General features: G+C 40.9%; 1 protein-coding gene across 2 annotated transcripts; it reads left to right on the top strand.

Moving 5' to 3' along the window:
• Window positions 1-222: 222 nt before the first annotated feature.
• LOC109996706 (alpha-2-macroglobulin) lies at window positions 223-26983 on the top strand. Of its 2 annotated transcripts, none has more exons than XM_065960601.1 (36): window positions 223-338; window positions 440-620; window positions 1368-1521; window positions 1740-1792; window positions 2145-2165; window positions 2986-3151; window positions 3233-3317; window positions 3430-3580; window positions 3815-3932; window positions 4046-4155; window positions 4243-4410; window positions 5878-6105; window positions 6226-6289; window positions 7706-7851; window positions 7937-8086; window positions 8246-8392; window positions 8480-8567; window positions 8744-8894; window positions 9735-9960; window positions 10500-10626; window positions 12598-12719; window positions 13248-13299; window positions 13424-13507; window positions 14637-14813; window positions 15604-15679; window positions 15894-16050; window positions 16239-16313; window positions 17442-17604; window positions 17694-17884; window positions 18033-18245; window positions 19774-19898; window positions 20710-20800; window positions 20888-20956; window positions 21044-21149; window positions 21640-21681; window positions 26872-26983. In XM_065960601.1, exons 1-36 carry the CDS (start codon window positions 253-255, stop codon window positions 26955-26957), a joined length of 4449 nt encoding a protein of 1482 aa, XP_065816673.1. In that variant the 5' UTR covers window positions 223-252; the 3' UTR covers window positions 26958-26983. The 2 variants fall into 2 exon arrangements, with proteins under 2 accessions (XP_065816673.1, XP_065816674.1); XM_065960602.1 differs by lacking the exon at window positions 26872-26983 and adding an exon at window positions 24715-24772.
• Window positions 26984-27726: the final 743 nt, after the last annotated feature.

The following is a 27726-nucleotide window of genomic DNA, read 5'->3' as shown; positions in this document are numbered from 1 at the left end:
TTAACTCCCACTAATTACAGTTTAAACACTGTGTCCTCTCTGTCTTCTTGGTTACCGTAGCGACTGCATGATTTTCTAGCGGTTTGATTTGACATAAAAACCATGACTTTGGCTTCATATGTACGGTAAATGATTGAATAAAAAGCTTCCCAGAATTGATGAGTGGGCGTGTGTGATGTGGGCGAGAGGTGCATTGATTTTTGGCAGAGTTTATTTAACACAGGCCGTCTCTGGGGCTCATCACAGTCAGCCATGGGTCGTCCTGAGGTTCAGATGTTAACATGGACACTGTTTGTTTACCTGAGTTGGATATGTGTGGATCAAGCAGTGGCAGGGCCGTAAGTTCACTTTCATTGTCTATAAATTGGATCAAATTCACACTTTTGTTTGATTGTTAGCTCAATGTTAAATATTTCGATGCTCAATTTTATGTGTGTAGGCAGTTCATGGTCACCATTCCTGCAGTTATCGGAGCAGGAGCTGAAACGTCGTTCTGTGCGAGCCTCTTGAAGCCCAACGAGACTCTGGTCATGACCGTCACTCTGAGGTCCCTGCAGCAGAATGTGACTCTCATGGAGGAAACATCCAGTCAGGAGTTTCACACCTGCATTAAGTTCATGGTCAGCTTTTGAGATTCTTTTTGCTTAAATTCTCTGTGGAATTTGTGTTATAACTTCTAAAAACACGACTTCATTTGGACACTAAAAATGGAAAATCACAAGACAGGGGTACCAACAAAATAATCAGCTTTCACAACCAATTGAACCCCTGTGAGCAACTTTCTGTTTGTGTTCATTTTGGTGCCCCCTGTAGACAAAGTGGCACCTCTCATACTTTGCTTATCTTGTTCTGAAATCTCCCTGCATTCATCGAACAATTAAATGTTGAATATCTTAGGTGGAAAATGTCACAAAAGGATGTTTCTGCAACATGCAGGAAATGATCTGTTCTAACACCGACCCCCCAGCAGTGATTACGGGCTTAATACATGACAAAACAAATGAACTAATATCTGATGTTCTTCTTTGTGTTTGCAGCTCATAAAGAGACATTGCTATAAATGTCCATCCGTTTCATGATCAATTAATCGCCCCACTTGAACCAAGCAAAACGTTTTTTTTATCTCCGTTTTGCTTCTAAAACCTATAAAAGCTCATTTTTAAATGTGCTGTTTGAATCAAGAAATTATTTACCAATAAGTGATCTAAAAATATTGAGCTTTCTTGTAAATTCTTCAAGATCATTAAAGTAAATATATGTAAACACAAGCCTGACAGTTAGCATTGGAATTCTACCAAAGTATTTGAGAGAGTTTTCATGTGCAAGTGTTTCTCCAGGTGTCTAACACAAGTAACCTTCTTCCACAGGCTCCTTTAGTGCAAGATGAAGTCCGAATGTTGGAGGTGGAGGTCCGAGGGGCAACGTTTTACTCAAAAGAAGTCAGAAAAGTTATGATCAGAGCCTACCAGCCAAGCACATTCGTCCAAACAGATAAACCGATCTACCTCCCAGGACAAACAGGTGACGCTGATTAATTTATCTATGATGATGTGAACAGAAGATCTCTGTTTGTGTATGAAATAATCAATAACATTTGAGTAGTTTACAATTGGTATTTAAAGGGTCTGAGAATATTTTTAATGATTTATAAATTGATTTGATTGATTGATTGATGGATTGAATAGAATACTCAGATGATGAGGTGTTTTAACTTCATGATATCTTTTCAAATTCCTCAGTGAATTTCAGAGTCGTCTCACTGGACAGCAAATTGAGACCTGTCAATCGCTTGGTAAGTGTTTCAATTCCTGGATTATTAGATTTTATTCATCTAAAGATTGGTACTTGGGCTGATCTGATTATATATTTGAATAGATTTACTGTAACAGTTAAATATGTGTTGTTTTGTTCAACCATTGTAAAAGTTGTTCCTGAAACTCACTAGAAAGCCAACTCTGTGATTATGATAAGAAGCCTCTTAAAAAGTAGTTTTTTTATACAATAAAAACTGAAAATAATTAAACAGACTGATTTTCTATGGAAAGTGAAATGTAACTAAGATTCATAAAGACACTGACAACAATGAAAAGAATATAATTCAAAATGCCCTCTAATGCATCTCTCTATTTTTATTTTTTTCACAGTACACCGTCATTGAAATTGAGGTAAGACAATATCGACATGCCTTTTTTAATGTTGCTGAATCAGGACCTGTTTCACAAAAGGATTACATGACTTTTGCAGATGCTAAACCTGTGCAAATGTGTCAAAAAGACAATGTCTAATTCACAAATCATGCAAAGTGTTCACTGCACCCCTGACTGCACTGCAGAGCAAACAGCGTCTCTACGCGGCGGTGTTTTTTGTGTGTATTAAAATGAGCTTTTATGCTGTCATTTGAGAAAGAAGTTGGCCCCATTTCATGCAAATCGACGTTATTGCAAAAAGCATCTAATTCCCAAACACAGGTGCTAACAGCCACACGTTTTTAGGGAAGTAAAAAGCGCCTGTTGAGACTTGGTGGTAACTGCGTTGCAGTATTTATAAGAGATGTCAGTCGTAAACTTTCCAGCCATCAGAAAAACAATTCCCCCCTCTGTCTGTTATAAAAATGAATGGATTGTAAATTAATTCTGTACATGGGACGTTGACCTTACTTTTATATAAACAGATGTTAAAACTGTCCATAGCTGTCAGCGTCTCCGCACTTCATCCACATGTGTAGAGACGCTCTGGAGCTGTTAGGCACAAGGAAGCATGTGTTTTATTCTTTGAGTTAACCATTCTTGCTTTTTTCAGGGAGGAAGTTTTGTTTGAAAAAGTGAAAGCCATTTTACATTTTTTTACTTTTATGCTAAATGCATTGCCCACTGTTGTCTAACATTTAGAGAAGGATCAACATGAATCAGGGTGGTCTGGGCTTTATTCTGTTTTGAAGACATGTTTTCTCTGTATTTTAATTCCCCACTTTTGTCATGACTACAGGATTCAGCCAGCAACAGGGTTGGACAGTGGTTACAAAAAGAATCCAACGGGACAATATTGCAGCTTTCATACTCCTTGAACTCTGAGGCCCGCGAAGGAACCTACAATGTCATTGTGTCGATTGGTGATGAGAAGATTTTTCATAACTTTAAGGTGGAGAAATATGGTGAGTTATTGTTTGTTTTAATACCTTCTATTTCAATACATTTGTATTGTAGCAATAATAAAAATGAGGTTTTGTCTGCAGTTTTGCCAAGATTTGAGGTAAAAGTAGAAGCACCTGGTGAAGTTAGTATTGGGCATGAAGACATCAAAGTTGAAGTTTGTGCAAAGTAAGTCATGCTTTTTTCATTCGTTCACTCTTAAACAAACTAACATAGTTACAGTTTGGTGAGAAAATGTCTCTATTCAAACAGCACGCGTTTTATTTGTCTATCTATGTAGGTATACATACGGGCAGCCTGTACCAGGAAATGTTAAAATTGAGATGCACCGACCTCTCAGTCGCTATTATACAAGGAACTATGTAGCTACCACTGATAATTCAGATGGCGTCCCTGAGATAACTGCCCCATCTTACATGGAGATAAAACAGGTAGAGTCTGCTGGAACCTTACAAAGCTTGTGCACTATTTCACATACAACATACTGTTTACATCAAAAAACAGAAGAGAATATATAAAGTCACCTGTGTTATCATTCCAAAACAATAACTGAAGATTGTTTTACACCATGGAAACCAGCTTGAACCCAGCTTCAACTCGTTGGGGATTGAACCTAAATGTACTTTATTTGATTTTAATTTATTATCTTTGATTAAACTCTTTAGGCAGATGAGGCCGGCTGCGCAACTTTTCTCATCATGATGTCAACTTTCACAAAACTTGACCAAAAAGTGCTGCGAGATTCACTGCATCTCAAGGCCAGCGTGGAGGAGGAGGGAACAGGCAAGTGTCAATCTTGGATATAAATTTGAGAATGACAGTTAATCCCTCAAGAAAATCGAATGTATTTATTGTTTACATCTTTAAGAGCTTTAACACTGAGGCTTCTTGAACAGGAATTGCACATGATAGTCAGAAGAGACTCGATATATCCTACGTTATCGGAACGGTTTTCTTCATGGACACACCCAAGATTTACAACAAAGGATCAGATGTGGAGGGAAAAGTAAGTGCACGCTCACCACTTATGCATCAGATCCTGTACACAGTCCAACCTTGTATTCTTAGTCGTACACCTTTGTGCTTTTAACAGGTCAAAGCTGTTACTTACGACAACACGCCCATTCCTGACATGAAGGTGCACCTGTTTGAGGGAGAGAGGTGGTCATCCCGTCTGCTGCAGAATCTCACAACTGACAGTGAGGGTGTCGCAGCTTTCACGATAAGCACAGCTGAGTTTAAACAAGACATCCGGCTTGTCGTAAGTACGATGTGAAACTGCACTAAAAACTAAGACAACATCAAAACACACAAAAAGGCCAAGACCTAAATTATCAATATGCTTCTACTGATCCTCTCAGATCATCTGTACAAATATCTGCATATGACTGGATTTTGGAGTCTTATGAAGAGAAATGCACTGCTTTCTGTTTTGTTGAGACTAAAGCCTGGTACACACTACACGATTTTTTAAATCTTAAACGATTTTGAAAACGTGAGAGACCCCACACATGACAACAATCCTGACTGATTAACAGTTCAGATCGCACAGTGTGTGGTGTGCCGAGTGTACCGATTCATTCGCTGACAACCAGAGTCTCGACTATCACAAAGTGTAATCTTGCGCAGTCAGTCGCGGTTTAAGAGAAAACAAACATGACGGGCAAACTAAATGTGGCTAGCTGTTAGCTGGTACATCCATTACGGTAAACATTTTGGTCAAAGTGGTTTGTTTTACAGGACACGTTTTATATAACTCAATAATAATAATAATAATAATAATAATAATAATTCATGACATCCATTTAACTTTATGCTTCGCGATTGCTGTTGTCGCCATGGTAATGTTTGTTGTGCTTCCTGCTTCAGTCAGTGTGCTTCCCTATTGGCTATTGTTCCGTTCCACGTGACAATTCACAGAGACCGTGCTTGGCCGTCTACACCACAGGATTTCTGATCGTAAATGTTGAACACGTTTAATATTTACGATTTTAAATCAGGGCGGCACCGATCGTCTTCCTAGCAGATCGGAGAGGTTAAAATCAATCTTAACACACCTCACACCACAGGAGAATCTGACCAGATAATCTTTGGAACATCAGATAGTCAGGCCTTTGCTGACTTTGGTCGGAAGGAGGGAATCAGGCCCAAAATCGGCCCGATTATCTTGCAGTGTGAACCCCGCTTTAGTTGAGTTGACCAATCGTGTTGAATGGGATTTGGTTTCTTTGCAGGGAAACAGTCCTTGTCGAGAACAGAATATGTGATATACAGATTTCGTCTTCCATCAGTTATAATGATCAACAGTTACGCCTTTTAGGGATCTGTATCAACATGTATCTACAAACACAAAAACAAAACATACAGACATAAAATCTGATGATTGACATCACTACCCATATACTCCCATGTTGGGATAGTAATAATAAGTTACACAGAGGGTTCTGAAGTTGTATACTGAGTTGACTACCAAGTTGTTTTATACTATGCAGTATATTACTCCATCATAGTTTACCCTGGTTTACTTCAGCGGCATAAACCTGAACAAGATACTGTGTTACTTGCAATAAACAGGTTTAAAGTTCAAACCCGAAAATAACATGATGCAGTGTGCAATTTTCCAGAGGAGGGGGGGATGGAATTCAAATTGAAATTATTCTCTCTTTGTTGAATTTGGTTTAAGGTCAACAGACGTAGGCTCATTTCTGAACTTCACTCCACAATCTAGGTAAGCAGCAAACCCTCAGTGAGGTACGACGGGCATCGATCTCCTTACTACCAAACCGGAGAGCACACACTGACCTTGGTCAAACCTTTTGCTCCAGAAACTAAAACAATCAGCTCCCTGGAGGTGCAGAAGAAGGATCAACCACTGGCCTGTGACACAGAAGAAGAAATCTTTATCCGTTTCGTTGTAGTTGGGGAAGCCCAGGGCTCTGCGGATGTGATGTATCTGGTAGGTGAACTGTTTCTAAGTATATTCATATCTTATATCAGTTTGTAATCTGCTGTAATGAGAATGAGGTGTCACTGTGAGAGAGTATTACTTATTGTATGTGTCTTTTAAACTCCACAGGTCTTATCCCGAGGAGTCATTGTATGGCAAGGATTCAAACAGGTTGAAGTCCAAGATAAATCAGGTATTAAAATATTGGCTTTTTTATTCATGAATCAGGAACTTTCTTGCCACGAGGGCCCAGAATGTAAATGTTTGTCTAACCTCTCAGGTTAAATATTTCTTCACTAGAGAGAGGGAGGCAGAATTGCATATCTTTTTGCGTAACCCAGAGGTTGTTCACTCAACAAACACAAACTGAACTTTGTTTTAAAGCCACTGGAAACCTAAATCCATAAAGGTCTTCTTACTTTGTAATACAGGGTCTCCTGTATATAAGAGGGGGCATCTAAAAGTATCAAAATTCCAAGCACTGTCATTAAGATTTTTGTTAACTTTTACTGTAGTGGATTTGGTGTGGTTATATTTGAATATTTATTATGAAATGTTAAACAATAAATTCAAATTCATCCGGTGATTCCCAAAATATGGACTGGGAGGCTAAGGTCAGGCCCGGAGTTATGATAGGGGGACCTGGCAACGCTTTAAGGCAGTGTTGTTAATTTTCGCAAACTAGCATGATTTTGAGAGTAGCATTCCCTCTGTGTTCCGTCTGCACCCATCCCCTCCCCTCTATGCTCCCTCAAAAGCCACGCCCCTCACTTACATGCGCAAGCGCCATTTGTCAAGAAGCAGACCTCAGCTCATGCTTTGAGTGTGGGCTTGTTCAAGCATGGGTGGAGAACGAGCAGGGAGACAGGGAGGCGTGTGATTGGTTCATCAGATTGGTACCTCGTGTAGACATTGGTCAAAGTTTTTATAGGCTTACAACTGATACAGATGACGGATTTTCTTTGTTCCTTTTTCAGAGCACATGAGTTATTAATTTCTGTCAGGACCCAAAGACAAGTTCAACCAAAATATTAAAAAGTGTATTGAGAGAAAATGATCAACCTTACCTTTAACCTAAACAATGCATATTGTTTTTTCACAAAAGCAAAGCATGGGAAATATTTTGAAGACTTTCAGCAAAGATTCAATCACCTTCCAAACCAGACGTCACAAATGTAGGAGTTTCAGTTTAGTCGCTTGCTACTGTTTTTAGTTTTTCACACACTGAACTGCTATTCTGAACTTTTTGCAGCAAAATATAGGATTTGTTTTCAAAGCAGTAAAAGTGGATACATCTTGATGTGTTAGATGAAGGGTGGGGGCACATTTTCATCTTCCCTGAAAAAAAGTTCCAGAACCACTGAATTAATCAATCATACGAAGTGTGATATCACATTCAGCCAGCCTGATGAAGCCACAGGCGAAACGCGTTGTTCGATCACAATAAAATGCAGTTATTTTCAGTGTGCCACGGAGTTTGGATTTATTTTTCATGGTTTGTTCCTTCAAGTTGCAACTTTGCGCACCTGAGAACATATCGGTTGTGCACGGGGAACCTGTTGACCATTTAGATAATTCTGTCTATTAAAAGCCTGTTTCACTTTTTCAGTGACTGAGGGCGAGATGTCCTTTAAGTTCAGAGTGTCTCCTGAGATGTCCCCAGACGTCCAGGTTGTGGCTTACGCTGTCCTCCCCAGTGAGACGGTGATCGCCCACAGTTCTGACTTCTCCACTGAGAAATGCTTCAGTCACAAGGTCAGTGTTGACATCTCCCAGATTTGTTGGTTTTGAAAATAGTTATTGTTGTCCCATTGACAACATCAGTTTTTCCTTGTGTCAGGTGTCGCTGGAGTTTTCTCCGTCCTCAGCTGTCCCAGGAGAAGAAAACACCCTAAAGTTGACAGCCCAGCCGGACTCTCTGTGTGGTGTGAGCGCTATCGACCAGAGCGTCCTCATCAAGGAGCCCGGGAAAACTCTGGACGCAGAAAAGGTAAATGTTTCATTAAGGTAAGTGCCTATTAGTCTCCTTCAAGAACCAGGTGACTCTTTTTAACATGACAGACCAATATTTCCCCTGTTGGAAACTCGTTTGGAAACTCATTGGAAACTCATTGGAAACTCATTCTTGCTGCCATTCCTTTCTTTTCAGATATTTAATCTGTTGCCAGTCAGAAAATCTACCCATATTCCATACTCAGCTGAAGACGCTTTAGAGTGCCTGACAGTGAGATCAAAAAGATCCATTCTGCCGTACCGCCCACGGCGTGCCGAAGATGATGCTTACAACGTTTTGCAGGTAATTCTTGTAATATGTTTCCAATATTAAAGGTTTGGTTGTTGTTTTTAATACATTTTTAAGTAATCTTTCTTTGTTGTTATCTAGAATGTTGGGTTGAAGATGGTAACCAATTTGTTTATTCGGACGCCATCGTGCCTCATCTATAGAGGAGAACAATACCACCGGGGCTATGGTGACTTTTTATCTTTAATTTATCATACTTGCTCATTAAATTTGTCATTGTTTGGTATTGTTGTTTTTTTGCATCTGTTTGATAAGGAGCCTTTCCCGAGCCATTCAGAAGCTGTTGTAAAATATAAATCAGAACATCCTCATGTTCTGATGAAATATTTTCCGGGTTCTCTACAGGATACAGAGTTTATTACTCTATGGCGAGTCCTCCTGTGGCGGAGGCTGGCTTGGGTGGTTCATTTAGTCCTGTCAATGAGGAGTCTTCAGTTATAGAGACAGTCCGCAGTTTTTTCCCTGAGACTTGGATCTGGGACCTTGTGAAAGTTGGGTGAGCTTCTATTACACGACTGGCAAAATGTACCAAAGATTTTCAAACTTTTACACATGATGGTATGCAGTGATGCCTGCAGGATTAAATGTTATAGCATGCACTTCACGATAAGGCGCTAGAAATGTTTTGATGTTATATCGTTACCTCATTATGTTACACCAAAGATTCACATTCAAATCCATGTGTCATGTGGTGAGTGGAGCGGCGAAATACCTCATCTTAAAAACAAAAGGGTGGAAAGAAAACCTTAAGAAAAAAGGAACCAAAATGCAGTTTAGACAATTACAACAAACTGGAAATTTATTTTTAAATGGTATGGGTTTAAGGCCGAGCTCAGACTACAAGGACGGTGAAATGCCAACTCCACCCTCTCATTGACTGGCGGAATCTGGAGTAGGTCCTTGTTCAGTACTTCCTATTATTTGTTGATGTGAGCGTTTTACAGTAAGCATCTTATTTTAATTAACCAAACAGCTTACAGACTCACATCAAGCCCCCTGATGATATGAAATGTTTGTGCTTCATAAAAACATGGCTTAGGTCTTACTCTCCAAGCAGGATCACAACAGCCAATCAGAGAAAAGATAAAAAATGGGTTTACTTACGAAGTGTTTGTTGATCCATCCCATACAGCTTTGATGCTGATGGTAAGGTTGTAATCAGGTTTGAAAGCACTTAAATAATGTTGGACTGTTTAATTTTTTAACTGTGAAAACTCTTAATGCTGTTATTCAGTGTGACAATTAGTGTCAGATTTCCTGTAGAGAAATCTGAGATCTCTTGAAATTTTCAAGCCATAACGGAGACCGATGTGTTTCTTTGTTTTTGCTGTTTCAGAGAGTCTGGGACAAAGGATGTGCCCCTCACTGTTCCTGACACCATCACCACCTGGGAGACAGAGGCTTATTGTTTGTCCCCTCAGGGTTTCGGTTTAGCTCCTCGTAAAGAGCTCACTGTCTTCCAGCCTTTCTTCCTGGAGCTCAGCCTGCCTTACTCCATCATCCGAGGCGAGAACTTTGAGCTGAAGGTGACCGTCTTCAACTACCTGTCCAGCTGCATCATGGTAATGAATGTTTTTACCCCTACAACATAACAATGTGAAATGTTTGCTTTAATATCCGAAAAGAACCACTACTTGTCTTGGTCTCAACACTTCCACAACCTGAAGAAGAACAGATCTGGTCAGTGCCTGAAGAAGGCCCTGTAGCATCCCTCCTACCTTAGACAATATGATTTTAAGCTTGAAGAGCCCCTGGCGTCACATCGAGTTTACCCCCGCTGCACTGACAGCATCCGTTTTCTTTTTTATTGAATCTAACAAAGCTCTTCTGAAAGTGGTGAAACAGGTGTCCTACTGGTTAGTCTGTCCCAGTAAAGCAAGTACTAACAACGCACTTGTATGTCTTTTAATTCTTGAAATCAGTTAAAATAACGTAAAAAAAACAAAACAATTAACACACGCAGTCATGCATAATCAACTTCATTATCTGGATCCAAAGTTTATCAATGTCATTATGAAGAGCTTGTCTGGATCTTTTTTCAGATTGATTAATTGTTTGCATTTTGAACATCATAAAATACAGAGTTGTCTCTTTTGAACAGGTCACTGTGACTCCAGCCCCCTCCTTGGATTACACCCTCACCCCCCTCTCTGGTGACCAGTACACATCCTGTTTGTGTGGCAACGAGCGCAAGACCCTCAGCTGGATCATGGATCCCACAGCTTTAGGTGAGGACACTAGACGTTTTTACTCATACTCTCCTGAAAATGTCGAACAAGTTTCAGACAGGCTGTTCCTGATATCTTCCTGAGTCACTTGCGTCTCTGGAGGCGTAACGAGACATAAAAAGAACAACACTAACGTGGCAGATAAAGCAACAGCGTCCATCGGTTCTGGAACCAAACTCCTGGAGAGGGTCTGGAGTCTCTCTTTTTCTGGAGTGAAAAGAGGATGAGAGGCGCCAGGCGGGTGTGGTGATACTCACAAGTCCCCGGCTGAGCGCCGCTGTGTTGGAGTTTTCCCCGGTAAACAAGAGGGTCACCTCTCTGCGACTTCAGGTTGCAGAGAGGAAGGCTCTGACTGTTGTATGTGCATGTGCACCTAACAGCAGCTCAGAGTACACGGCCTTGTTGGAATCTCTGGTTGGGTCCTGGAAGACTCTATAGTTCTGCTGGGGGACTTAAACGCTCACGTTGAAGACGACGGGGACACCTGGAGGGGAGTGATTGGGAGGAACGTCCTGCAGGATCGGAACCCGAGTGGTGTTTTGTTGTTGGACCTCTGTGCTAGTCATGGATTGGCCATAACAAACACCATGTTCAAACATAGGGATGTTCGTAAGTGTACCTGGTACCACAGCACCCTAGGCCAAAGATTGATGATCGACTTGTAGTTGTTTCGTCAGATCTGCGGCCGTATATTTTGGACACTGTATGTGAGTTGAATCAGATGGCGGGGAAGGCTGCCGGACAGACCTGGCAAACCCATACATGTAGTGCGGGTGAATTTGGAACGTCTGGCAGAGGCTCCTGTCCGTGAGGTCTTCAACTCCCACCTCCGGAAGAACTTCTCCCTCATCCCGGGGGGAGGTTGGGGACATGGAGTCCGAGTGGTCCATGTTCAAATCCTCCATTGTAGAAGCTGCGGCTCGGAGTTGCGGCCAGAAGACTGTCGGTGCCTGTCGTGACGGCAACCTTAGAACCCGCTGGTGGACACCAGTGGTGAAGTAAGCCGTTAGGCTGAAGAAGGAGGCCTTTCAGGCTTAGTTAGCCCAGGGGTCTGTGGAAACAGCTGACAGGTATCAGGTGGCTCGGAGGGCTGTGGCTTCAGTTGTTGCGGAAGCAAAAACCTGGGTGTGGGAGGAGTTTGGGGAGGCTTTGGAGAAGGACTTTCGGTTGGCCTCAAGGAAGTTCTGGCAAACCGTCCGACGGCTCAGGAAGGGAAAGCAGGGCTTGCCCCGGGCTGTTATCACACAGGGTGGAGAACTGCTGACCCGAACTAGGGACATTGTTGGGCGGTGGAAGGAATACTTTGAGGAACTCCTGAACCCAGACAACACGTCCTCTGAAGAGGAGGCAGAGTGTGAAGATCCAGGGGAAGCCTTACCACTTACCTTGGCAGAGGTCACTGAGGCAGTTAGAAAGCTCCTCAGTGCCAATGTGCCAGGTGTGGATGAGATTTGCCCTGAGTTGCTAAAGGCTCTGGACATTGTTGGGCTGTCTTGGCTGACACGCCTTTTCAATGTCACGTGGAAATCTGTGACAGTGCCTGGACAGGCAAACCGGTGTGGTGGTTCCCATTTTCAAAAAGGGGGACCGGAGGTTCTGCTCCAATAATCCAAGCATCACACTTCTCAGCCTTTCGGGGAAAGCTTACTCTAGGGTGCTGGAAAGGAGGCTCCGGCCAATTGTTGAATCTTGGATACAGGAGGAACAACGTGGATTCTGTCCCGGCCGTGGGACAGTGGACCAGCTCTTTACCCTCGCAGGGCTTCTTGGGGGAGCATGGGAATTTGCTCATCCAGTCTACATGTGTTTTGTGGATTTGGAGGAGGCTTTTGACCATGTCCCTCGGGGGATCATGTGGGGGGTACTGCTCGGATAAGCTGAAGAAAATGGATGGATGGATGGATGTTTTACTCTAGTGAAAACAGTCTATCTGGCATATAATTTATAATGTGTTTTTCCCCTTTGTTTCAGGGGTTGTGAACGTGTCTGTGACCGCCGAGGCTGTGGCGTCTCACGCTTCATGTGACAATGAGATAGTGAACGTGCCAGAGAGAGGTCGTGTCGACGTGGTCACAAAATCCCTCATTGTAAAGGTTTGTACATTACAACACAATGAAAAAGAATCTGTAACTCATAGAGCGAAACTCAAATTAATATATCTGGATTTTATTTACTTGAATCTATGCACTCACCCTGCTTTTATTTGGGGTTGACCTCTATATGAGACAGCACTCTGGCTTTGTTGTCATCTTTCTTTTTTTCTTGGATCAACAGAGAAATATCTGGCTGCTGCTTCTCCTGATTTGTGTTCAAGACAAACTTGACAACTGACAGTAGTCAGGTTGTTTCCTCTGAGCCTGCAGAGTGATCAGTAACTTTCACATTTAGCGTCAAGTAAAGAAGAAACAGGCGCTTCACTGCACAGACAACCAAATACTTAAAATCATGTATACATGTGTCTAATTTAGACCAGTGTTTATATGTATCAAAGTGTCATAGCACCAGGCTACAAAAAGACCGGACATGATATTGAGATCAGCTTTTCTTTTGTGTAGTATTACAGTATTATCAATAGCATCACATGCAAAATATGTGGAACTGACATCATCTCTGCTCCTCAGGCTGAAGGAACCGAGGTGATCAAGACCCACAACTGGCTGCTCTGTCCCAAAGGTCAGCGTGGTCAATGACAGAGATTCTTCCCCACATCATCATGTCAATCTTTTTGACATCTTTGTTTGCATACTGAGTCCCTGTTTTTGTTCTTCTCTGTAAAGGATTTGTTCTCTGTTTGCAGATGAGACTTTGACGGAGGAAGTAGAGATATCGCTCCCTGAGAATGTGATTGATGGATCTGCCCGTGCTCTTGTTTCAGTCCTGGGTAAACTGATGATTTCTCTTTGAGTGACCGGAGTGATTGTCTTTAAATCCTGCATCTTAACAGCTATTAACAGACTTTGATGTGTGGCGTTGCCCTGAAAGGATTTATGGACCTCTGTATTCATGGTTTTTAAAAAGAGCTTGACTAGTAAGGTTGAGAAAAGATCGATGAACCCCAGTCACCAGCTCTTCTTAGGAAGATATTTCTCCTCAACTCATTTACGTTTCATTAAGTTTTTAAGATGACTCATTTCCCAAAGTGTTCTTATCTTATCTGGGATTTGTTGTTACAACTTAAGACAAAATCAACAAACACTCAAGACTCAAGAAGCTTTACACACTTCTAATTACTGAAATAATCATTTATTTTGCACATTTAAAATAATCAAATCTCTCCGCTATAAGCCACAGTTTGTTTTGGGGGTTTGTTTTAGTTTTAAACTAATTTCTGATGATTTCGAGTCTTCAATGTGCAGTTTCTGTGCAGCTGTGTATCTGTGCATTTTACACTGGTATGTTGGTCGCACAGGTATACAGTATTCGACACAGCAGACCTTTAAGATGACAAAGTTATTAAAGTGTGTCTTATACACAGAATTTGACGGTATGTTTTAAATGTAGTCCACTTTTATTTGAATCATGCAATGTTTGGTCTAACCTGAAAAATTTTAAATGATGAACAAACTAAAAACTTAGGTCACAATCTCTAAAATGACGTTAAAAAAAAGTCAACAGTTATAACCTGCCTTTAGACGCAGATATTTATATGCCAATCTGCCACACGTTCAATCATTTCACAGACGACAGTTTTATCACAAATTATTCCTCAAAACTTTTTGATTCTGAATAAATATGTTTCTCACTTCTGTTTCACTTTCACCCTCAGATTTCAGATCAAACGATTTAATTTCTCTTAATAATTTCTCAGTTGTGCCTAAAAGTCATTTCGAGTATTTGTAGATTTTCCTTTTAGCTGAGAATAAATCCCAGATAAGAAACCGTTGGTGATTGTATGAATGTAAAAACTGTGTAAGTGTGTTTCTGAGTGAGGCTCAGTGTTCTTGATGTGCTCAACATTTAACCATTTGAGCACGTTTGCACCAAGAAATGAAGTCAGCGTTTTTGTTCAGGTGACATCCTGGGCCGAGCTCTGAAGAACCTGGACGGTCTGCTGCAGATGCCGTATGGATGCGGCGAGCAGAACATGGCGCTTCTGGCCCCGAACATCTACATCCTCCAATACCTGAAGAACACGCAGCAGCTGACCCCGGCCATCATGGAGAAGGCGGGCAACTTCCTGACCAGTGGTGTGTATTTGTTGTTTTCATATCAATGCAACAAAAAATATATATATATTATATCTCCTCCTTCTATCAACCTACCTCACTGTTTTTACTAACTTAAAATAAAGTACATGATGTGTTAAAAACTAAAGATTCCTGCAGTTAGGATAGTTATGCAGATGCAGTACGATGGTTGTCATAGTAACATCAAATATAGAAACCAATTGAGAAACACACCTAAACAAAAAAAATAAGTAAGAGAAACCATGGCTCATACTGAGAGACATAATGAAAGGTAATGTGAGATTATAAACATATCCATGACATTTATTAAAAAACATCTTAAAAAAGGTGATTTATTAAGATGTTATCATTTATTTGATGCTAAACTTTGATTTCTGAACGTGTTTCAAAACAGGAAACAGCTATCCTATTAGAAAACTTGGACAGCAGGCCACACATGGATGATAAGCCCCATGATGCTTTGATTTAATCTTTACTGAAGTAAAACATGTGTAGAGCAGATTTAAACACCTGCTGGGCCCGGTTGTTCAAAAGTTTAAAAAGGGTTTTGTAATGGATTTAGATCAGGTGATCTAATCCTGTTTTAACCTGATCAAATCTGAAGTTTGTGTTGTTTAAACCTTTGGGTGGGATTGTGATAACATCGATCATCCTGATCCCAGCAGAGGGCTGATTCAGACTACAGGGGGAAATGTGAAAAAGTGCACTGAGAGCAATCACAACAAACGTTTTTCTGAGTTTTGTGCAAGTGTAGTTAGAGTGTGTGTCATCATCTGTGATTGTTCTACAGGCTACCAGAGACAGCTGAACTACAAGCATAGGGGAGGAGCTTACAGCACATTTGGAAGCGGATCAGGGAACACTTGGTGAGAACATTACTGAATCCTTTAAGTCTCTTGTTCTAATGACTTCTCTACTGAGAGACAGGAAATGTGAGGAGACAGTGGGGTATAACGTGCACCAAACAAAGGCAGGATGGGGAGTAAAGAGGTTCATTATCTGGAATAAACAGACACCCTGCAGCCAATCAGAATCAAGCATTCACTTAGATTACAGTGTAACTTTGTTTAACGTCCTCAGGCTGACGGCTTTCGTGCTGAGATCCTTCGCCAAAGCACAGTCTTTCGTCTTCATTGACCCAAAAAATATTGCAGAGTCAAAGTCTTGGCTGGTTCGCAGACAACATGAAAATGGCTCTTTCCAACAGTCGGGGAAACTCTTCAACAACAGAATGAAGGTAAACACAAACTGTGTAGAAATGATATAAGACGAAAATGGGTCAAATTCAAAGTAAAAAAAATCTTTATCGGCATGGGAACATATTTACATTGCCAGAAATGTATATTTTTTATAAACTTTTGTGTAATTGTCATTGGACATCCTTGTCACAGTAAATACAAATCTCTGTTTGCTCTCTCTCTTCAGGGCGGCGTCTCTGATGAAGTGACCCTCAGTGCGTACATCACTGCTGCCTTCTTGGAGATGAACTCATCCAGTAATGTGAGTAGAGACTTGTTCAAGGACAAACAGCTTCGTCGTTGTTTTCTTATTTCTATTATGAAGTGTGACTCCTGGAGTGAAATTTGTCCCAGACATCGACTGACACACAGCACACCTGTGCTCTAACATCGATGAATGCCATGTCCTTTTTAACTGGAAGCTGAGGCATGTTTTTCCTAAAAGGCTGCACGCACGCGCGCGCACACACGCACACACACACACGCACACACACACGCGCACACACACACACACACACACACACACACACACACACACACACACACACACACACACACACACACGAATGTCACAGTGGGTCACCAGAATAAGAAAAAGCAGTTTTACTTTGTTTACCTCACGTTCTAAAACACATCCTTTGTGGACTTATTCTCTGCAGGCTGACGTGATTTGAATCAAGCAAACTTTTAATTTCTTCTTGACTTACCCATGAAAAGTACGTCTTTATATGAGAAACAGTTTTGTCATGCTCATTTAACCTCAGGTGTCGGTGCCTACAATCGTTTATTCTCAGCATGATAGCTCACCCATTTTACATTGTGATCCTTCTTTGTGACCCAAACGGCCCATAGTTGGTCGGCCATTCAGGCTTTTGACCAAATCCCAGATGGTCAGACTGTCACTGGCCAGTGTATTGTGTTTTTCTGCTGTTCTCCCTAATTAAAGCTGCAAACTCACTTCAGTCAATTAACGGTTAGAGTGCAGGAGGACTGTCAGACAGATATTAGCATGTCTGTGGAGAGGGGCAGAAATGAGCAGTCAGAATTATTTTACACCAACCAGGAAAGAAACAATGGGATCAAGTGTTTGCATGGATATTGATCTGAATAACAAACAGCATTCAGAGTCTTCAGATTGGCCTTTTTAACCTGATCAGGCTTTATTCTGATTCTTAAAAGTGAACAAAAGCAATAGTCTCAGCTGTATCATTTATACCTCACTCTGACAGCTCACTGGTACCATTCAGTGACACACAGAAGACTGTTTATTCAATACTATTAAAACAACATTCTTTTTAAAACTGTGAGTGTTTTAACCCCTCATATTTTAATTCTTCATTTATTACAATGATTACTTCCTTATCACATTTTTTTTTTTTAATCTTTGCAGGATCCTGTGGTGAAAAGCAGCCTGTCCTGCCTCAGGGAGTCCATCAGTGACCTCAGCAACACCTACGCCACCGCTCTGCTGGCGTACGTCTTCACCCTGGCAGGTGACATGGAGACCCGTGCTCACCTTCTGAGACACCTTGACACAGTTGCAATTCAAAAAGGTGAGTCGTCCTCCTCAAGAAAATCCCTCTGGTCTCGTTACTGTGACAGTATCTCACCTCGTGCCTGTTTGTTCTGTTTGTGTTTTCAGGAGGTTACCTCCACTGGTCTCAGACCGCTGCAGACACCTCGTCCTCTCTGTCTGTGGAGATCAGCTCTTATGTGCTGCTGGCCAAACTCAGCGTCTCTTCTCCCACTGCTGAAGACCTGGGATACTCCACCCGCATCGTCAGATGGCTGACCACTAAGCAGAACTATTATGGAGGCTTCTCCTCCACACAGGTAACCCTCAAATAGAGTCAAAGTGGACTCTTTTAAAAAGAGAACTATGTTGCCAACAATGTTATTAGAAAAGCCTGTGGCTTGTCAAGAATCTCTTTAAAATAAATAAATAAAATATAATAAAATTCTCAAATGTTCCTGGTTGTAGGACACAGTGGTGGCTCTGCAGGCTTTGGCTCTCTACTCCACCCTGGTGTTCAGTCCAGGAGGTTCCAGCACGGTGGTGGTCCAGTCTCCCAGCATGCAGCTGGTCTTTGACGTGAACCAGGACAACAAGCTGCTCTACCAGGAGCAGGTGCTGATGGGCGGGGCCGGAAAGTACAGCCTGCAGGTGAAGGGATCGGCGTGTGCTTCAGCGCAGGTCAGTAAACGTGCTATTTGTGTTATTAGGAACAATTTGTTTCCACATGATTACCTGGACCCTCAAGAGGATTCTATATTGTATTACTTAATTTAATGGTACCAAAGTTTCATTTGATTTGTTCTTATTCAACTTGTAATGCGCGTCACTTACCATCTTATATTCTTGTTTTGTTTGGGAGTAAATTTACATTTAAGGCAAAATACTGTTCATGGACATTACATGTGAAACATTTAAGAGCACACAAGTTTATTAATGAAGTCTAAAGTACAAGTACATATTGTTCTTACATTACAACATTTCACATTTGATCCATTTAAAGGCACAAGTCAAAGGAAAAAAATCTATTCTGATATTTAAAATTTGAAGCTACGGTCTCTCTGTGACCCATTCACAAAACGTATTCTTCCTATCTGTCCCCAGAGTGCGTCTTTAAAGGCTTTATGTGATTTTTCACACTTAAATATAATAGAAATCAAGTATCTCCTCTGAAAATAACTCTGTGAGTCATGACTGTCTACAATGGGTGTAACACCCGAGTCCCACTGTCTGTGATGTTTTCAGAGTTTTCAGAGTCCTATCTTCACTTTGAGTCAGCCGCCCGGACGGCGGCTGACTCATCCCCTCGCGAATAAAAGTTGTTTAGTTGAGGGACTAGAGAAAAGAAGAATAACATACTGTACTCACTGCTTAACTGTGTTTCTAGATCACGCTCATTTCAGGTAAATTTACATGCAGTGTGAAGATACGAGCATAATAAAGACTTAAATCATTGATCAGTTCCTTTGTTTCTTGGTAAAAAGTAACCCAGATGTTAATCCACAGTCCTGAGTCCTGTAGAAAGAGAGGTTGTAAAATGTGGCTGCTAATATCGGCTACAATATCTCTGTGCGACTCTCTACAGTGAGTGTGACACCCGAGTCCCGCTGTCTGTGATACGTATCTACACCGTGTTTACATGGACGTGACGGCCGACCGGCTCATGCCCTCTCGTATAAAAGTTGTTTAATTGAGGGACTAGAGGAAAGAAGAATAACATACTCTACTCTGCTTTTTTGAATGCATGTAAACATTTTTAGATCATGGTTTCGTGTAAGTTTACATGCAGTGTGAAGATAAGAGCAAACTAAAGATCGCTAGCATTAGCATGCTAACACAACAATGCAGCTCGAGTTGTTTTGGTTTCATGCTGGTGCTCAAGGGCGACATCTGCTGGATCAAAAAATCACATATAAAGCCTTTAAAGGGGGTAAAGGAGCTTTAGGTGCAACCAGGATTTGTGTCTGGGGGAGCTGGTCTCTTTAAATTTGTTTTAAAGTAGATTGAAGGTGTTGGAGGAAGATGTGTCAGGTTGTAGTTTTGACTAATAACTTCCTGCTCTGTGACTGAGGATATGTTGTCCTGTGTTGTTTGTTTGTAACTTGTTGAATGTGCTGCTGCCTGTCTTAAAGCAGGACACGCTTCAGTGTCAAACTTCAGTCAAAATCAGGTGAGAAGAGTTGAAGATTGTTGTGAACTTGTTTTCCAGATTTCTCTTCACTACAACATCCCAACTCCTATTGATGTCAGCACATTGATGGTGGACGTCCAACCAGAAGCTGACTGTGCCGGCGCCTCTAACAGACGCAGGCTTTCCCTGAAATTCAAGAGCTTGTAAGAGGCCAATTTTCCTCCAAATAATTGCATAATGGATCATTCGAATACATGCAAACAGCACAGACTTACAGTTAGAGAAGGATTTAAGACTTGTTGTGTGTTAATGTGAATTAGACAATGTCGTTTTGTCTCATTTGCATTTGTTAAGCAGGCACAAAAGCCATGCAATCCTGATGTGAATCAGACCCTGAGAATATTAACAGCAGATCATACCAATTTTTGACTATTTCACACTTCAACAAACAACAAACTTCAAACTGCAGGTTAATACAGACAAGTCCCTCTCGCTATGTCGGTATCTCTCTCAGAGATTTTGTAAACGTACTTAAAAGAATACTCATCTAAAACTCAGAAATTCTACATCTAGCTATGCTGCCCTGTCTGATAATGTTGAAAACCTCTGAAACAACTCAATTGGTGCACAGCCTGCAGTGTTTATTATCCCTCAGCAGGAAATGTTTTAAGACACCTTACAGACTGCAGCACCCTAATCATCCCCTTTTCCCGCACCTATGATTGTATGTAAGATAAAATGTTTACAGTGTACTCTTAAAATAAACTGTTATGTTAAGAACACATGAAAGGACAAATAACAGCGTTATCTTATGGTAATGAATGATTATGACTTCCAAGCATTATCTGACAAAACCTATAATATGTGAAAATGTCAATCTAGTTACCTCTTTGTTATCAGGCTATTACCCGATAACTGTCGTGTGAAGGAGCTTATAATAACAGTGCATGGAGTTCAGGTTAAGGCCCTGTGAGGGATATTCTTTTTAAGTAACTAGTTTACTGCTGTGTACAGATACAGTGGAGAGGAGGGCACTACAAACATGGTGATCCTGGATATCAAAATGCTCTCTGGATTTGTCCCAGACCCAGAGTCTTTGAAGAAGGTCAGTTAATACCTCATTGTTGACCAGAGTGATGATGATGTCATCATGATGGTGATGATAATCCAGCCGGCTGTTGTCTCCTCACAGCTCAAACGTGCTGTGCTGGTGGATCGTGTGGAAGAGAAGAAAGATCATGTTATGGTTTACTTTAAGGAGGTGAGAGGAGTCAAAGTGAGAAATAATAATACTTAATGTTCTGCAGATTAGTTTCTAACAACATTGTCTGTTTGTTTTTCCTTGTAGTTGCAGAAAGACATCCCCATCAATCATGAATTAAGGCTCATACAGGAGCTCCCAGTGCAGAACCTGAAGCCAGCTGTGGTCAAGATCTACGACTACTACCAGCCAAGTAAGCCAGATAGACATACTTTGCACCCAAACCCTGAATCGTTCTGCTAAACACCAAAACCTTTGTCTTTAAAGTACCTTCAAATCTGTAATAGAGTCTTAAAAGTCACTTCTGTTCGAGGTGGGATTGGGTATCTCAAAGCCAGAGGTAGCCAGAGCCTCGCTAGTATAATACAGCTGTCTGCATCAGGAAAATAAAAGTAAGCTTCTAACATGCAGAGCTGTTTAGGCATTAGCAGAAATAAGGTGCTTGAGCCAAGATTGCAAGGTGCTTCCCTTCAGGCAGTTGCAGCTTCATGGAGGGAAGCAACTTTTGTGCTGATATAATATTCTTTTTAATTATTGGATTACTGTAAACTCTTAGATAAACAGTGTACACATGTGTCTCAAACTCTTATTGCATCAACAACAAAGACAAAATGTCTGTGTTTAGTTTGCTCATTAATTTGTCTTCTGCTTTTGATTGGTTTCTTCTTATTTTTTCCTCTCAGGTGACCAGGCTGAGACTCAGTACATCTACCCTTGCGTTGCAGGTAACAATGTGTGGGAGAGTGGATTTCTTTTCAAACATTAAGTTGTTAGGTTTTTATGCCAGGGAGCTTAATCTTTAGTCGTTTTCACACATGCATTCTGATGAATTTCTAGAAAAGTTCAGGCAGGCTGAACCCCAAATCTACCAGAGTTGGTTGTTCACACATGCACCTCACAGTGTGTGTGTGTGTGGGGGGGGGGGTTCTCAGGAGGCAAGACATGATGTAAAAAGAACAACGCGGAAGCAACAGAGTCTGAAGTAATAATCAGAATTTCTGCATTTATATCAATGCTTCCTGTAGTTGGACACAATGTCAATATAATATCAACAAAAGAGTGGAAAAGAGCATTCTGTCGAACAGGATACATAATGAAGCAATTTCATTACATGCACGAAGATCACACCGGCCAGGTGCATACAGTCTATGGTCCTCTACTGGTTGCAGGATGTACATGTCATCACCCTCCTCTCCTGCTCGCTGGCTGTGAATTTTCTGATTATGTCCTGCTGCGTTCAGCTTGCCCAGCAGTAAAGTTACTAGGGGGCGAGTAGGAAAAAGTCTGAGTGAAATCGAAGTCTTCTATCAATTAAACATCTGTAAAATGGAGCCCAGGTTTAAAAAAGAGTCAATACATGTGTGAAGAAAGAAACAAAAAAAGATTTTAAAGGCTGAATGTGCGACATCTTGCACATAAATACAGCGGAAACCCAGTATAATCCTCTGAAAATATTGTAGCGTAATTAAGGTGTTATATCTTTATTTAACCTCGGATTTAGAAGGGGGCACCACTTCCTGTTAAAGAAGAAAATAACTGTAACTGTATAAGTTAATTAATTAATCAGTCAGTTTCATATCTTAAAGAAGTAAGTTCAGGGAATGTTAAACAAGAAAACACAGACAAAGTTCTGAATTTTATGTGTAAAATTTAATATAAAAAGGGGTAAACAATAATGTATAGATGAAACAGATAAAGAATATGATTATTGTGATCAGGATAATGCAATTATAATGTATGGTGACATTATATATTTAGTAATGAGATAAGACGCGGTATTGTTTGAATGACTTAATCAGAATTTTTTTTTTTTTTAAATAAAAAGTTGATTCTATTTGGATTTAAAGGAGGGCTCTGAATAGCCACGACTCATGACTTAATCTTCCAACACCCCTTGCCACCAGCAGTCTTACTGTGAGATGTGTTCAATTGAACTCCGCTGGCTGGTCCCGTTTCAGTCTCCAACAAGTTTTCCCTTCCTGGGCTACCAGAGAGGTCCATGGGCCAGATTAGATGCCTTGACACCTGAGTCGGATTGTGCAGCTGGGATGGAGATTGTTCGTTGGTTCAGCCGTCCTCTCAGAAGATCCAAGAGGATCCAACAGGAAACAAATATTAAAGAGTTTTTTGATACGTCGATTTCCAATTCAGATTAACCGGATGGCCATCTCGATGAATCCAAACTAAGGAATTTGCGTTCAAAATTGAAGAGCAAAGACTTTGGAGAAGAAAGTTCAAAAACCTTGCTTGAGCCAGAAAGAATTGATGTTTCTAAAAAATGTGTGTTAAAAATAAAGGTTTGGCAGAGAGTCATCTCTACGGCACAAACTTAAAAGAAGTGATTCGGACTGAAGTCCGAAGAGAAGCGAGCAAGAAGCTGAAGCTCTAAACTTCAACAAACTAAAAAAACTAAAACTGGAGATCTGAGCTGAGTGTTGAACTCTTATCAGCTGGAAGAGAGGAGGGGGACCTGCAGGAGAAGGGTCACTCCCACTCTGACCGAAGGACAATTGTTTAAATTAAACCAAGTTTACTCAATAAGATTAAGAATAAGAATCTAAACATATATACGTCACCATACATTCATTTCGATATTATTTCTATCAGATCCACGTTGATGTAGGTTCACGTCATATATTTAGACAAACATTTCTCTCAGATTCATGTTGAGATGAAAATCAAACCATCCGGGAACATCCTCAGTCAATCCCAGCCTGTAGGTGAACAAAAACATGTTATTCAGTCAACATTCTTATTAAGACATATTAATAAAGTAGGAAAAGAAATTGGTGTCTTTAAATAACACCTTCTATAGCTAATATCAAAGAGTATGCTTTATAACACGTCTAAATGTACAGTTATGAAGGTTACGTATTCATGGATATTCTAAGACTAGATGGCAATTGCGCTTCACGTCAAATTCCTATTAAAACTATTTATTAACTCTTATTTGTATTTAAAAAGATGATTATAATACATTCAATGTGACAATTACAAATATCTAGATGAAGAAGGACATAAATGTTCATTTGATGCAGAATTGAACGCTGTGGTTTAATTCAGCTCTTCAGCAGCATTTCCACAGATGGTCAATTTTACAACTTTGCAGAGACTGGTTTCGGTCATAGTTCATGTCTTTGGGGTCAATTCGTAGATAGTATTTCTGTTTCCGCTTGGTTGTTTACTCCAGGCGTTGTAAATGTTTATAATATCCTGTCCTCCAGAGCCTGTCTGAGAGGGAGACTTAAATCATTGATCAGTTCCTTTGTTTCTTGGTAAAAAGTAACCCAGATGTTAATCCACAGTCCTGAGTCCTGTAGAAAGAGAGGTTGTAAAATGTGGCTGCTAATATCGGCTACAATATCTCTGTGCGACTCTCTACAGTGAGTGTGACACCCGAGTCCCGCTGTCTGTGATACGTATCTACACCGTGTTTACATGGACGTGACAGCCGACCGGCTCATGCCCTCTCGTATAAAACTTGTTTAATTGAGGGACTAGAGGAAAGAAGAATAACATACTCTACTCTGCTTTTTTGAATGCATGTAAGCATTTTTAGATCATGGTTTCGTGTAAGTTTACATGCAGTGTGAAGATAAGAGCAAACTAAAGATCGCTAGCATTAGCATGCTAACACAACAATGCAGCTCGAGTTGTTTTGGTTTCATGCTGGTGCTCAAGGGCGACATCTGCTGGATCAAAAAGTCGCACATTCAGCCTTTAATGTTACTGATTTTCATTTTGCTTTTCATTTGCAGCCTGAACACTGGTGCTCCCAGTAAGATTCTAAATAAACCTCCATTTTATTCCAACTCACACATGCATTGTGTTATTTTCATGTCTGTTTTTTGTTCTGTTTATTTTTGTAAAATATATATATTATAATAAGACCGAGTTTGATTTGAAATCTTGAAAATTCTTACCAACATAGATCATTCTGATTGGTCCTGGTTATGGTGGTTAATCCGAGACGTATTTACTCAACTCAGCTCAACTTTATACATTATTATTATATTTTATATATTTATTATATATATCATCGTATTATATATAAAGTTTTAAAGCATTTTTTTTTGTTTATGAATTACCAAAATTGAAATAAATTTAAAAAAAGTAAGAACAATTAAAACCGCAAGCGTGATGAAGGGCCCTCGCACTTCGTGCACGTGGGGGTGTGTCGCGACCACGGGGAATGCAGCAGCAGTGAGTTGGTGCCAAGAAGGAGGCCAGCAGATCGATTTGTGTAAAAGCTGTAGCACTGGCATGTTCAACCCTGATCATACTTGTGAAATTTGAAGCAGATCCGACAAAGTATATAACAGTTACAGCCACTTCTTGTTTGATGGCGAACAATTAACACATTAACTGAAATCTCTGCATTAAATTTTTTAACGTTCTGTGCTCACCAAGCCTGCGAGGGAGAGAGAGAGAGAGACATCGCGGGAGCGCGCACACAGGCCTAATACTACATGAACATATGGGCAGCTCAGACGTGCTGATCTGCCACAGGCAGCGAGGTGAGGGGGGAGTGAGTGCAGGGAAATGACGTGTGTTTCTGCTCCTGTGTCAAACTTTTTTCTCCTCTGCTGATTTGCATCTCACGTCTACACTATCGACATGTTAGCTTGTTGTTTGTGTGGCCGTCCCTTAGTGTTTATGTAGCTGTGCGCAGCGCGTTGCATAGTGTATGAAACGGCTGATGTGTGTTTGTGTGGCTGATCAGGCTGAAAATTGGTCGGTTCCGGTCACATGCCGATCGATTGGTGGACCTTTAAAACAGTGTAGTGTAGCTATGGCTCGTAAAGATCCGAAAGCATCACAGACAGTGGGACTCAGGGGTTACACTCATTGTAGACAGTCATGACTCACAGAGTTATTTTCAGAGGATATATTTGATTTCTGCTACATTTCCATGTGACAATTAGCATATTTTCTTTAAGGAAGATTATATTTTAGTCTGAGCAAATTAAGGAAAAAAGCTCTAATTTAAGTGAAAGATCACTCAGATTCTGTGGTATATGTTAATAACTCTATACACAGACTGTCCTCAGAGGAGAATTTGGTCCCTGGTACACTGCTTGAAGATAAAATGCTAAGCAAGAAGTTATGGAGGGGTTCTGCAACAGTGAAACTGTAAGTCTCCTGGTAACTTTTTAGCTACAAACAGTGATCCAGGGATCCATTTTTTACTTTGAGTAAAGTTTGTGTATTCAGTTCAGAAAATATAGCATAGAATTGTTTCTCTTCTCCAACTTAAAAAATTCATTACAAAATCTACATTGTACAAGTCTCCAATTAAGCTAACGAGCCACATGTGCTTGTACATGCGTAATGCAGATGAGAGGGGAATTAAATGCTGTAAGTCAGAGTTGCGTAGTTTATGTTCTGCTTGTACAACATTTGTTTGATATATTGATATCTCAAACATACAATCAGAGAGGACTTGAAATGCAATTTGAATGGGCTTTTTTTTTCTTTTGGCGATGGTGAGTTCCTTTGGGGGCGCCAAAGATTTTCTATGCTGGAAAAACCCTGTGTATGTAAGTGAAGGAATAAGGCCTCCCGATGAGGGGGGCGCCACTGAGCCATTTAGCACTGCCCACTCACTACACCCACATGAAAAGTTGTACTTTCCCACTGGGATGATGTGTAAGTTTTGTGTGTATATGACCATGTTTAACAATTTTAAGCCCCTCAAATAACGACTCTTTGTTTGATGGCGAATGACGCATCCGTAAGGCAACAGCTTTTAACACAGGAGTTTGTGCTTCGAAAGGTAGTGTTAGAGCCATTTGTGTGTGTGCCCTCTAGTGGTATCCTCCAGTAACATTCATGATGCAGCCGGTTGTGAACACAAACCCACAGGTTAAGCAGCAAGTACACCTCCGACTAAACACTCACCTCCCGCCTCACAGAACTTGTTGTGCCGTCTGAAGAAGTAAGCAGCCGCCACACAACAGCCGATGTTGAAGAGGAAGAGACGCAGCTTCCAGCGATATGATGTCACTTCCTGAGGAGGACACACAGCTTAATATCAAACATTTACAGAAAAACGACCTCAGCGAAGAAAAGTCATACATCACGGAGCCCAAATATCCAACCAAACCGAGAGGCTGCAGGTTCATCAGGGCAACATATGTTTTAACTTCAATATGATTGTGGTTCAAATCAAACGATATCGACACCTGTTTGATACCACGGCAACAAAAATGAAAGTCCTCGACAACCAACACTGGGGTATTTCTTGTTTATAAAGAAACTTTCAGGTGACGTCCTGCACGCTTTGGAAACGTGAAGAAGATCTGCCGTTACTTATTGATCCCATCGATCATTAAAATAACAAAGATTGTTATTTTGAGAATGAGTGACAGTTTCTTTAAATAAATAAATCTGAGAAAGAAAAATTCTTCAAAGACTGCTGGAACCTCCTGACCCCTGGATGTTGACCCCCCCTCTGTACCGTCTTCAGAGGTAGTCACAGAGGAGAGATGGGATCAGCTGAGCCAGTGGGGAATAACAGCGCTGTGTGTGTGTCTCTGTGTGTGTGTGTGTGTGTGTGTGTGTGTGTGTGTGTGTGTGTGTGTGTGTGTGTGTATGTCTGACTGTGTGTGTGTGTGTGTGGAGCGCCTGCTATGCATAACGTGACCTCACAGACTGGGAAATGAATACTACGGCGTCACAGAATCCATGTGAATGTACAAAGACGTAATGAGGTACAGCACTTTTGTTAAACATCTGAAAAGGGCTGCTGAAGGAGTCTGGATTCAAGG

The sequence above is a fragment of the Labrus bergylta genome, chromosome 11 (genome assembly GCF_963930695.1).
Source record: "Labrus bergylta chromosome 11, fLabBer1.1, whole genome shotgun sequence".
In the NCBI taxonomy this organism is placed as follows: Eukaryota; Metazoa; Chordata; class Actinopteri; order Labriformes; family Labridae; genus Labrus; species Labrus bergylta.
This window is presented reverse-complemented; position numbering and strand designations above follow the sequence as displayed.